This window comes from Polyodon spathula, chromosome 3 (assembly GCF_017654505.1).
Source record: "Polyodon spathula isolate WHYD16114869_AA chromosome 3, ASM1765450v1, whole genome shotgun sequence".
Taxonomy (NCBI): Eukaryota; Metazoa; Chordata; class Actinopteri; order Acipenseriformes; family Polyodontidae; genus Polyodon; species Polyodon spathula.
The window spans coordinates 31,653,510-31,666,816 of NC_054536.1; the positions used below are offsets into that span (position 1 = coordinate 31,653,510).

The 13,307-nt window shown below is 38.2% G+C and overlaps 1 protein-coding gene across 1 annotated transcript; it reads left to right on the forward strand.

Moving 5' to 3' along the window:
* The first annotated feature begins 641 nt into the window (after positions 1-641).
* Positions 642-4,358, forward strand: LOC121308298 (sialic acid-binding Ig-like lectin 15). Its single transcript, XM_041240620.1, has 6 exons — positions 642-716; positions 1,450-1,488; positions 1,940-2,323; positions 3,263-3,640; positions 3,932-3,959; positions 4,117-4,358. Exons 1-6 carry the CDS (start codon positions 662-664, stop codon positions 4,148-4,150), a joined length of 918 nt encoding a protein of 305 aa, XP_041096554.1. The 5' UTR covers positions 642-661; the 3' UTR covers positions 4,151-4,358.
* Positions 4,359-13,307: the final 8,949 nt, after the last annotated feature.

Consider the following 13,307-nt stretch of genomic DNA (forward strand, 5'->3'; position numbering starts at 1 on the left):
TGTATAGATAAAGAGGCACCCAATAACAGAATAAACAAAGTTTTAGCAGCATAACATAATTGCAATTCCCTTTAGCACAGTTTTGGTGTATCTTTAAATCTACTAATGGCTATGCTTTCATTTTAAATTGACCCCAGTCTCGAGTTCCGATTTCCAAGACTTAAGTGGTTTTTGAGTAAATATACTCACGTTTATCAATTTAAAAAGTATAAACAAGCTAAACCTGTTGATTTTGAATTTCAACCTAAATGTCATGTTGTTTTGTTCGGTGAAGTTCTGGTATTTAAGTACATCTGCAAAAATGAAGCCGTAAAGAAGGTGTTCATTGTGCGCTATTTGAGGATTGCAAAAAGGATTGTTGAAGACATTAAGTTTTCATTTATGGGTCTACTGCAGCAGTTGAGCAAGTCACTGACTGTAGTTCCGGAGATATGCTTTATATAGCTTGCTGTACATCGTTCCCTATTTACCTATACTCTTTGTGCTAATCAGAGCACAGTATATCCTCAGAAGAATACTAAGCACCAGCCTGTGAGTTACACAACCAAAGCTGAGCGTCTGTGTAAGCGGATCACATGATCAGAATGCTTACTGTGGTACTCACAGATACTTGAGGAAGTTGAAAACTCTCAGAGGAGACTGCCAGACATCAAGGAGAACGATGAATGAAAATCCACTTTCTGCACTCTTCATCCTCCTTTGCACGAACTTCGCCGGTGAGTTCCCTTGCAAATGTTTTGTTTGATCAAATAGGGGCTTATACTGGCTATTTTTAAAATAATCCAACACTTGTCACTGGAAATGTTTTAATAAATAACTTTATACAATTCGCCAAAACAGACTTTTAGAAAACTAAGCAAATAAAGAGATCTTATATTAAATTCCTGAGTATTTTTTATTTCAATTTGTGTAGGTGTTTTTTCTCCTTGCAAAGAAAACATGGTGCAAATGACACTTTGGAGTAAATGAATTTTCCTCACAGTCTTTAACTAAATAACTCCACAAAATAATATTGTATACAGCAGGGCTGTCTTTTTTAAACTTTTAATGACCAATGAAAAGGTAGATAGATAGATAGATAGATAGATAGATAGATAGATAGATAGATAGATAGATATATTTCAGTATTTTGATAACATGTTTTTTTTTGTTTTTTATTTCATTAGAGAAATTGACATAATTACAAATTTACAGTTTTGTACACCTTTTACCATTACATCTGTGTTTGAGTGTTTGAAATTATAAATGAAAGCAGTCACTGTGCTTTACTACTTTTACCCACCCCAAAAAAAGAGACCATTGTGGCTAAATTCATATCCTCCCTTTGAGTGTATTGTTTATGTGAGGATCTTGCTGCAGACAGAGCAATGCTGAGTATATTGATGACTGGATAAAGGGAATGTTGTGCAAGGTTGTGGTGTTCACTTGCTCTCCTATCCTCCCACTCAGGATGCCTTGCTAATGAGAGCTCTCTGGTTGAAGTGACTGGTAAGAAATGGTTCTTTTATTCCGATCTGCTATCTGACAGATTGGAATATGATGTTTGTTATTGCTATTTAAATTGTTGCTGTATGTCCTCTCTAACCAAGAATATCCCTTAGAGTGACCTGACCAAGTGACAGCAGCCTTGCCCTTGCATATCTCATAAATACTGTACCGCTAAATGCTAAGTCATATGAATTAAAATTGAATCCATATAAATCATTATTTTTCCACATTCACTTGTTTTTTTCATCATTGAAGTTAATGGATTTGATACTAACTCATTTTAAACAATAGGCCTTATAGAACAAGATACTGTTGTCTTTCAAACTGGTCATCCAACTAAATTGAAAATGAATGAAACCCTGGCATACTGCCCTGGTTAGAAGTATTGTGAACACTACATATAAAAGACAAGTGGAAGTACAGTGTGAGTATAGTTCTGTGTTTACTGCAGGTTCCCATGCAGACAGCTGGACTATGAAGGTCCCCTCTGAGGTGACTGCTCTGGTCGGCCATTCTGTGGTCCTGCCCTGTACCTTCACTCATCCCTACCGACACCACCACGGGACCATCTTGGTCACCTGGAGACTGGGACAGCCCTTCACTGGCACTGTGGTGTTCCAGTGTAGCAGCCACAATGCCTCAGACGGCTGTGAGACCCCCCTGAACCAGGGACATCGCTACCAGCTCGTGGGGAACTCCCGGGCTCATGACTTGTCTCTGCGGCTTGACAACGTCACCTTCCAGGATGCCAACAAGTACTTCTGCATGGTGGAGCTCTCAGGACACCTGGGTGCCAAGTTTGAAAACAAGATGGCCATCCAGCTTATAGTGGCAGGTACAGATAACAGGGAGGGTTGGGAATTGATTTAACCCTGTGCAGCGGCTGCTTCAAAATGAATCAGTAGGCAAAGTGAATCGACACTTGGTGATAATCTTTTTCCGAGACACAGCAATGGTCACTGTGGTTTTATTTCTGGGAGTTTTTTATTGACTCATCTATAGTTATGACTGTGACTCAAATTCCATTGCTCTTCCTGAAAGCTGAAGGAGGCATTTTGTAAGTCACTCAAAAACAAGTAGGCAACCCACAGTAGGTGTAGCCTAAATACAACAATAACTCAAACCGTTGCCTTATCTTAAGAAACCAGTGCACACACATACCTAGGGTCCTCGTAAACTAACATTGAGGTGTTAAAAAAGCTGCATTTTATCTGATTATATCCTAATTCAATCTGAAGGGCTATAGAAGGCTGCAGTGGTGGTACATGATAAGTCTGGAGAAGATGTAGAGAGATGGAGAGAAATACAGATTTGATCCATAGAAAAGTAAATGAACACCCTAAAAACATTTCTTCAAAGTATTGTTTGTTTGTTGTATAGCAGTGCATAGCAGTATGCATTTTGTATGATTGTTTGAAATTGGGTTGTTTAAACACACTTGGAACTGTATTGCATGTTTGTGGTCGTTATGTCTTTGACCCAGTTGCGGACCGTACTTCTCATTGACCCTGTTGGATGTACTGTACTCCAACCACAGGCCATTATTGCGATAGACGGGCCATTACAATTTTACATGTCCTAATAAAGTGGGCAGCGACTGTAAAATAGGAGCATATCCATACCTTAAACAATCCTACAATGTGAGTTAAACTAAAGAAACTTCTTAGCAAAGACTTCAGTGTCTGCTACACTATGCAGTTCCTTTAGTTTCCCTCTTCTAATAGACAGGCTGTGCAGTGCAATATACAGTCTTGAATGTGAATGTTGTTTGCAGCGCCGGCGCAGATTGTGGACCTGTCTGTGTTGGGTGGGGGTGAGGCTGGGTACAGTGCGTTGTGTCGGGCTGAGGGAGAGCCCCTTCCCAGAATCTCCTGGACCGGGCCCTATGGAGACCTGCTGGAGGAGGCAGGCCCGCCCCAGCTGACCCTGAGGCAGCACCAGACTACTCAAGAGCTCCAGAACCTGAGCCAGGACGGGCGATATACCTGTATCGCCAGCAATGCCTACGGCAGGGACCATGCCACTGTCTACCTGGTCCACCACACGCATGAGGGGGGCTCCTCCGCTCTGCTGCTCATGTGGATCTCTCTGGGAGCCAAGCTTGTCATCTTCCTTTTGCTCCTAGGGGCCCTTGTGTGGCTTCAGAGCAGAGGTGAGTCTCTGAACTCACAACTTTAAAACAAATTTACTGTTTCAAATCTAGTAAAAAAAAACTTTAGATCATGCTACCAGACAATGGGAAATGTGTATTTCATTAAATATTTTTAATTTTTATATATATATATATTCATTAGGTATATATATCGATCCATATAATATATATATATATATATATATATATATATATATATATATATATATATATATATATATATATATATATATATAGTTATCCTATCCTGGCAGTTTTAATGTTGCAATCCTGCATTTTGTTTATTTTCAGATAACAGTAAACATGAAAGTTCAATCAGGTATGTATTTGGCAATCTTCTTAATCTTTGACTAGGAAGCAGTGTGGTTTAGTGGTTAGAAACTGAGACAGTGTGGTGTAAAAAAGTTTATGGCTATTGTATCATTTTGCACTCTTTCACTGTACACTATATATTGTGTAACTCCCTTTTTTTCCAGGATGCAACAGTGTTCCAGCTATGAGAATATATAGACACCAATGGACTACCTTTACTGAAGTACAAATACATTGGCCCACTACCTGTTACACAACGTTTAGGAACCTGGCATCCGGTTTAGTTTTCTTGACCACACTGCATAGAGCTACATGATTTCTTTAAAATGTTTTCAATGAAAAAGGCACCAGCTGCACCAAAGATCAGAAATATTTCTTCTATGGTTAGCTCTGTCCAGTACAAGAAGGGGACATTTCATGTGTCTGTTGTTTTTTATGTTTATATTTTATGTTTAAATTTAGCACTTAAGTTTTTCAAGCATTTAAATATGTAGAAAATATGTATTTGTTATATAAAAACTGTAGAGAAAATGATCAGTTTTGAATGTGACAATGCTATTTTTTCCTGCTGTTAATAAATATTATGTTTAATCATTAAATATGTTGAAATATCTATTTTAAGACAGTGAAATAAGCCATTTCTACTGTGAAATAAACACAGCCCTAAATATAAAAGATAGAAATCTACCATAACCATGGTTTTGCTAAATAGAAATGTTATTGAAGAAATCATGTTTTGCCTCCTATACTTTACTTACTGTAATGTGCATCTTCTGCCATAATATATGGGGATCATGTACATTTGTTGAATGATACTATATGACAGGAAGTTGCTACCTGTAGGTTCTTGCTTACTTGTAAAATTTTAATAAAGTAAGTGTAATGGGAATTTGTTATTCTGTATTGTTTGCAAATGCTGTTGGCTGTGCATTTGGTACCTGGATGGTTAGTGTTCTTCACCAGGTCACCCAGAAGGTCACCTTACAGCGCAGCTTACAGCGCAGTTGAAGTTTCTCGAATGATGCATACATAAATAGAAATACATTGATATGCAACTACCATCATCAAGTGTGTTTAAAGCCTTACTCTTTATTTCTTGGTATTTCAACCTCAACTGATAAATGACTAATGAGCAAGTCATGGTCATGTGAAAAAACATGCGTCTGAAATCCTACTAACTTGAACACAGAACAGCACTGGATGATTAAAACTGTTCTGTATCTGCACTTACAATGTAGGATAACACTATGTAACGCAATTTTTGTTCCTGGGTAGTAAGTGTTATTTCCCAATTGGCTATAGCCTTTATGAAGGCTTTCAATCAGGGTGAGGTGGAGACTACGGAGGAGTGGATCCACCTAAAGGCGTAACCATCGCTGCAGATCTACCAGGACATCTGCCTTAAAGGAGAAGCCTGGGCACTCCACAGTGTTCAACCACCTGTGCTGAACAGGAACAAGGGGAGGAGTGGCCTTCCCCTGAAAAAGCAGGTGCAAGCTCCAGCACCCAAAAGAGGAGAGCCTGAGCATTCAGTGCCCAGGAGGGGGGAGCCCAAGCATCCAGCACCCACAATGGGATGCCTGGAAGCAGCAACATCACCCAGCGTCCCTCCTAGACATCGCAGCCATAGTCCTTGACCCCCTGGCTGCAGATATGGGAGGGGCCCCACCATCTCCAGTCCCATCGGGAGGAGCCATACCTACTCCAGCTCTACAGGCAGTAAGTACGTCCACGCTATGGCCCAGAGGAGAGTCACATCAGTCCCCAGTGCCAGAGCAGCTGGATCTACCTCTCAAGGTATGCCTGCCATCACATCCTGAGGGACCACTCCTGCCCTGTCCTGCACCACCTGGGGATGTCAAGGCTGCACCCCGTAGGGCTACCGAGCCTGCAATGCCTGGGGCCTTTTAGGGCCTGTTCGCCACCGCCCAGGGATGCCTGTCCAACACTGCCTGGGGATGACTGTTCATTACCACCCGGGGGTCTTTCAGTGCTGGAGTAGAATTTCCGCTGCCAGGATTGCCTTTAATGGAGGAGCCAGCCTTACCTCTCGTAGCATTTCTGCTGACAGCATTGCCACTAGCAGCATTTCCATTGCCAAGATTACCCCAGCTAGAAGAGCCAGCCTGGCCAATGTCAGCACTTCCACTGACAGCATTGCCTCTGTCAGAATTGCCGCTGACAACACTGCGGTTGTTACTGGAGGGGAGGCCTCACAGTGTGAGGGCCCATGGGTCCATTAATAACCACAGTCAGGGGACAGGACTGAGACTTTTGGGCCTTTGAGGCCATGTGTGCTGCACAATGGGGGGAGATATGTGATGGCACACCCCGCCTCTGTGCATATTTTGTGTTGTGATATTGTTAGTTAAAAGGTATGTATGTATGTGTGATTATTTGCCTTTCCTTCCAAATCAGTTCACATGCAGAACGTGCCTGGGCCCGATTTGAATGACTAACAAGCAGTCAAGCCCAGGGACAGCTGCATAAGAGGTAAGAGATAAGAAGTGAGAGAAGACAATAAGATAAACAAAGATAAACAATTGCTACTCGTGCTGGATTTGGACCAGCAAGATACTTGTTTGTTCAGTGTTTATTTACTTTATTGTCTGTTTATTTTGGCCATCGTGCCATTTTGTTTTGTATAGTGTTTTTGTGTTCTGTTTTGTTCATACCTTTTATTTCTACTTTAATAAACATGCTGTGACAGAGAGCGAATGACTCTGAGTCAACAACCTCTCTCCCGACCTGTGAGGGCACTGTTTAACAGGAACAGTGTACCTCGTACTGGATGGTGGGCAGAAGACAGCCATCCAGGAAGGGGGCGGAGTCACGGTACATAAGTCATCGACCTAGTACGGTAAGCGATGTGTCAGTCTTGGATTGGAGGAGACGTGATTGAACGAGCTGTTGGAGTGGGCGTGACTAAGGGTATTTTAGGGGATGTAACGCTGTAATTTATTCCTTTTTGATGTGGTTACCGAAAGGACCTGTTAAGGAAGCGGAAGTAATTAATTATCTTGAGTGTTTCATGTTTCTTTGTTTGTTGTGCTTACTGTTTGTCATTTGTCTTTGTTAGATGGCTAAGCACTAGTCGGGAACTGTTGCTACAAGCCAGCACTAAACCCGGACTACACTACACCACTGTTTCATGAACTGTTTGTCTTTCACCACACCTGCACAAGAGCATTCACTATCAGGAGAAGTGACCATGTCTGTGTTGTATGTTAATTATTAGCGTCTTATTTTTTCGGGACCGAAACCCTTGTTTTGCACAGATTATTATTTAAGTGTTGTTGGCATGCAATCCAGCTAAATAAAGCTGTTTTATTGATCTTTCACTGTCTTGTGTGTGTTATTCCTGAGCACTGCACCAACTACACCTGCACACAGCAAACTGCTTCATGCCTCACAGAACTGTATGTGTCTCTTCCTGATCTGATGACACTACAATGCCTATTTGTGACACCCCCTATAAATAAAATAGGGGTTTAACTTTGTAACATGGCAGGTCAAATCAAAATGTGCTTCCCTGTGAAAATCTGCAACAAAAAAAAAAAAAAAAAATATATATATATATATATATATATATATATATATATATATATATATATATATATATATATATTTAAAAAAAACATGGCTTATAGGAAGCTATGGATGAAATTCCAGTCTGCATCATATACAGTATAATTATTTCATAAATGATTGCCATTATATACCAAATATGCTATTAATATTGTTATTAATATTTAGGCAGCAGTATGATAATGTTGGTTACCACCACCATGATTACTAAATATGCAGAAGGTAATATTTTGGTAACTCCCTTATTTCAGTTGTGTAGAGAAGACATTAATACCATATTGTAAGTTGTAGCAGATGTGTTAGCTATTACAAAATATTTTTTTCTATAAATTCACATACAGTCAAAAGTCAAATCATCATTTGAAAATGGATAAACTTGCACTTCATGATATGTCTTTCTTTTTAAAAGACATATAAATCTACTGAATGCAGTATTGAATTACAAGAACAACTGAAAGGATGCCATTTGGCACATCTATACTTCTCTGGTTGTAGTTGATTGATCTCAAAGGAAGGATTACAGTGATTTAACATCAACAGAAGGGCTAGGTAACCCATTCCGTAGTCTCACTTCTCTCGGTGTGAAGAATTGTTTCCTGTCTTTGGTCTCAAGTCTATCTCCACTTAATTTCCAACTGTGTCTGCTTGTGCTGGTTTCTGCTGCCTAATCTATACAAATTCTATTACTAGCATACTGCTTTTCCTTTAGAAGGAACAAAATACAAGTTGTATGGAAAATGAATATGCTTTAAAATCAATTACTTATAGCAATGACTAAGTAAGAAATAACCTGGATTGCCTTCAATTATTTTCCACAACATTGTTGTGTTTACCCTTACACAGGCAATATAAATGTTGTTTAATGAGGAAAGATGTTGTTAAATGAAAACAATGATTAATAAATGGTTACGCATTTCAACAGAGCCACAGATTCGATTGCAGTGTTATGATGTACAGTCTGGTACATGTTGCACATTATTTTATACCTTGTAATTGTGGTTTCTAGACAGGTCATATACACTCAAACAAATCAATAAAATATGCTTATGGTCTGTGATTTAAACGACACATTTACAAGTCAGAAATGAAAAGTAATAAGCTTTACATGGACAAGCAAGTATAGATATTATGCTTCTCTCATTTTTCTGGCTATGAAAGAAAACCATCTAATTGGCCATGTGTGCTGAAAAAAACCCAACAAGGGTTGAGGACTCTGTCTTTAATTCTTCCTTCACAGTTACATTCGTTATTGGCATTAAATACACACTTCCTAAGAGCTGACATCCTTCAAATCAGTTAAAAAAAAAAGACATCACAGCAGCATTGGAAAGTGATCAACTGACAGTATTACCAGTAAGTAATAAGTACTTCTATGGAGGTTTCTGGGTTTCTTTCACACTGTAATGTAATTTGGCCAGTAAAGGACCTTTGTGTTGGCCATTTACACTTAAGTAGTTTAGCAATACCCACCACTTGTCTTAGGACCTGAGGACACCATTGTCCTTAAATGTTTTGTTTCCTTTACTGTTATTGGCAATTGTGTGCAAATCAAAGTTAGAAATGAAAATTAAATTCTGATAAGGGACAGAAAGCTTTTATATTTCAGCAAATATGCTTGTGTGCTGTGACTTAAAATTGACATATTTATATTAGCCAGAAAATCTTAAAGCAACAGGCTTTGCATATGTAGGCAAATATTGAGCTATGTGTTTCTAAACTGAATGCGCACAACACTCTAATGTTGTTAGGGTTGTGCCCAATATTCAAGGTGATTGATCAGCTTCTGGCAGAGGACCTGAATCAGACTATTCCTCCTTCCATCTGGAACTTCATTTTTCTGTTTCATGTACTTGATGCACATTTTGACTGGCACCACAGTCTGACACAGGATGCTGTGTAATACCTGGGTAATTATCAGACTTGTAGTCGAGTGCTCAAAAGTCAGAGTCACGGTCCTTGAAACAAACTACGCATACATACGCATTAGTACACATACTAAAACGTGAGATGTCTACTGTCATAAAATGATACGCTATCAGATTGCAAGTGGTAAACTGTAAGATTTCTGTACACGTGCAATCAATTGCGATCTGATAGGTGTTTTCCTATTGTCAAAAAGAGGTACATTTAGCATTATTTATACTTTTTTTTTTTTGCAAACTTAAACTGGAAACAGACAATCAATTTCTCTAAAAAGAAAAAAACAATTAACGAGAAATCCATTGCAAAGTTGCACAAGTAAAAAAAAAAAAAAAGACCCAATGTATTACATATTTTAAATATTTGCATACTATTTTCATAAAACATGGAAACATATGATAAATTACATTAAAAATGATGTAAAAAAAAATGGAAAATATGATAAATTACATTTAAAAAGATGTAAAAGACCAAAAACAGCATAACATACAAGATTTGAATGGGTGTTTCCCTCAGTCCTACAAGTCTGGTAATTATAAACTAAATTGACCCAGAATGAGCCCCTGTCTAATTTCTGTAGAAATAGCAAGTTAATAACCATTAATTGAAATGGGCCCCAATGTGTGCTATTTAGCAATGTTTTCTCACTTATGAGTAGGTGTCTGCTTTATGATCTGCATCAGACTGGCATCTCACAGAAAGGCATTCATTAACTACCTGAATAACTTGCACATTTCATTTTTAAAGGTAAGTTTCATAACATCTTAATAACATAACATTATTATTATTATTATTATTAATAAGTGCATTATGTTTGTGTATAGCTTTTAAATAGCATATCAAAGTGAATCCCACATGGGTAATAAGTAAAGTTTTAATTAACACTTTGTTGTTTGTGAACATTCTACCCTTTTCAGGTCTGCCTGACATGATTGTAGGGCTTCTGTCAGTTAAAAAAAAAATCCACCTAAACTATATAGTATTATAACGTTCTAAACATTAAAAGGTATAAAGATTATTAATACCCGACAGTTACCTAGTTTGAATGAAACATTTCAAAATTCACTAAAAATCAATGTTCTTGTAGAAACTGTAAAATTAGCACTGGTAGCCACAACCTCTTTGATAAAGACCATGCTGGTTTTGATTTTACACAAAATTGTTTAATGGGTGCACAGGCTGAGCTTAAGATTCTTCACTAGGATCAGTGTGAAGAAGTTTGTCATCCGAGAGATCTGTCAATCTATCTTCGCTAAAACTTTTTTCTTTTGGGTCAGTACATTCTTGGTTATGTAAAGAGATTTCGTATGGTTTCCAGTAATTGGTGGCTTTGTAGCCATGATATACAGTGTTTGAAACCATAGCTACTGAATTGCTGCACCTCATGTAAAAAATAGTGAAGTGTAATTTGATTAGGGAGTCATCCCTAAAGTTCCTCCTTAGTTTATTTGTGATCACTGAATCCCCCGGTAGAAAACAATAAACAAATATCGCTCCTGGTTTATAGACTCGATTATCTGCATTTTGGTTGATTGCCTTAAACCTGACAAAGGGTTTCATACTCATTTGAAAAAAAATAACACACTTGTCATGTGTTGTATGTAATTACGTTATCGATGTAGTTCGATTGAAATTCTAATGCACCGTCCACAAGTGTTTACGTGTCAAGTCAAAACAACAGCTTTGAAATACCACAACTGCTAACACTAAGACACCACTAGAACTTAAAATAATATAAAAACAAACTCATTTCTGGGTACCCATAGGAACCCTGTTAATACAAAATTGCAGATTTGTGTTGGTTTACACTGTACCCAGAATCTGCTTGCAAAGGAACATCTGCCCATAAGTAACTGGGATCAGCCACTTTCTCCCATACCACAGACAGGGTCAAAGCTTTGCCATCCAACAAGACACCATCTGTTTGGGAGCTTTCAGCCACCAACAGCAAGCTGTTATTATAACAAGGCACTTTGTATACTAAGTGACAGAGCCGAGGAAGAGTTAAAGTCCTGTTTAAGGTCATTATCAATGGTCTTTTATAGCTTCCATCATTAATGTACACTCTGTTTTGCTGCTCATTTGTAACAACATGGACATAACCAAATCCATCCCTATCTGAAACTGGAGGCACAATGAAAACCTTCCCCAGTGCTGTAACAGGAGGTAGCTGCTCAAATGACTGGTTTAATTTTACCAATTGAAATGCTATATACTTGCGACCATATGCACAGCCACTAGGTTCTGGGATGTGACTTGTGTCCTGTTATTTTTTCATAATCAGCAGATAAACATTTCAGCTAATGCTTTCATCGGTGTTCTCCGATCATTAATCAAAGCATTTGTCTGCTTGACTTGAATGTTTGAAACTGTGAATGGTTTATCTGTTTTTTAAATAAATTAAATTGTACTATACACTATAAAGAAATAGAACAAAACGTAGCTTTGAAAGAGTATGTTCTTTAATAGGTTAGACTAAGGAAAGTTTTGAGAAAGGTGTAAAGCCGAATTTTAATAATCATAAATGTAACAGGGGCAGGGTAATAAAGTCAAACCAGTACAGGAGAGCGCACAGCTACAGCGAGGGCAATACGTTCAGGCTAAGCCACCACCATGCCATCCAGTAATCCAACTACTCCAGGTCTATAAAAACAGAGCAACTAAAATGTAAGGTTTCCCAATTTTGCTCTAGTTTAACAGCACAGGTTATTTTATTAGGAAGGGGAAATGCATGAACTACAAGGAAAGCAGAGGACAAACAAACTTTAATTTATAAGATAAAACATGCCTTTCGCATTTAGAAAAATAAAATATCAAATGGATCCTTTTTTCCAGGACTTTGTAAAAACAGAGGCACATTAGTTATCAGCTACACAAATTAGACATAGTAGTTAACATGTTAGCATCACAGGTTATAAAGCTCTGAAGGGCACCTAAGCAAAACAATCCAGAGTTAGTTGCATCGGTGAATTGGAGATGTGGTTGAGGACTAAGCCAACAAAATGTATTCAAATCAAAATAACTTGGTGCTCCATCTAAACAAAACCTAGCAAGACCTCAATCTCACCTCCAATGGGAGTTCAGATACTGAGCATCAGGCACTTATTCCATTGACTAAAAAAATCCCAGTCTTACAGCTATCAAAGACAGGAAATGGATTTTCATTTTACAGGCTAAATAATCACATAGGAGCCATTCTAGATCTCCCGCTACCCCTCTCACTACAGGCAGAGGCGGTATCGGGCTAAGAAGGTAGCAGCAGCGGCAACACATGAGCTACAATTGCTATATGTGGATACACACCACCGCCAGTATACGCTATAGTTCATAAACTTCACACACAAAACTAACAGTTTCTCAAAAACCCCTACCACCGCTCCTACTTCCCAGCCCGGCATCCATGCTCACACGAACTGCTCGTTATGCTAAACGTCCTTCCACCTCTCCCCTCGTTCTTCTTAATGAAGCTTTATAAAGTGTTCAGCTACAAACAATTGGACTAATTAATCAATTACAATGTGATTTTCTTACACACATTCACACGTGCTTAAAAAACCCCCACCAATATAAAATACTCAAAGTGCAATAGAAAAACGAAACATCTTAAATTATAAATACAAGATAAAGTGCAAAGAAAGCTTAACCCTGTTACATAAACATTAATATTACCTTGAATGTTGTACCTATCATGGAAGACAATATTACATAAATGAGTTAACATAAATGTTACTTACATACTATTATTCTATAAATAATAATGTTATTGTGTACTGTGACTTAAAATGGACATATTTATATAAGCCAGAAAATGTTAAAGCAATAGGCTTTGCATATGTAGGCAAATATG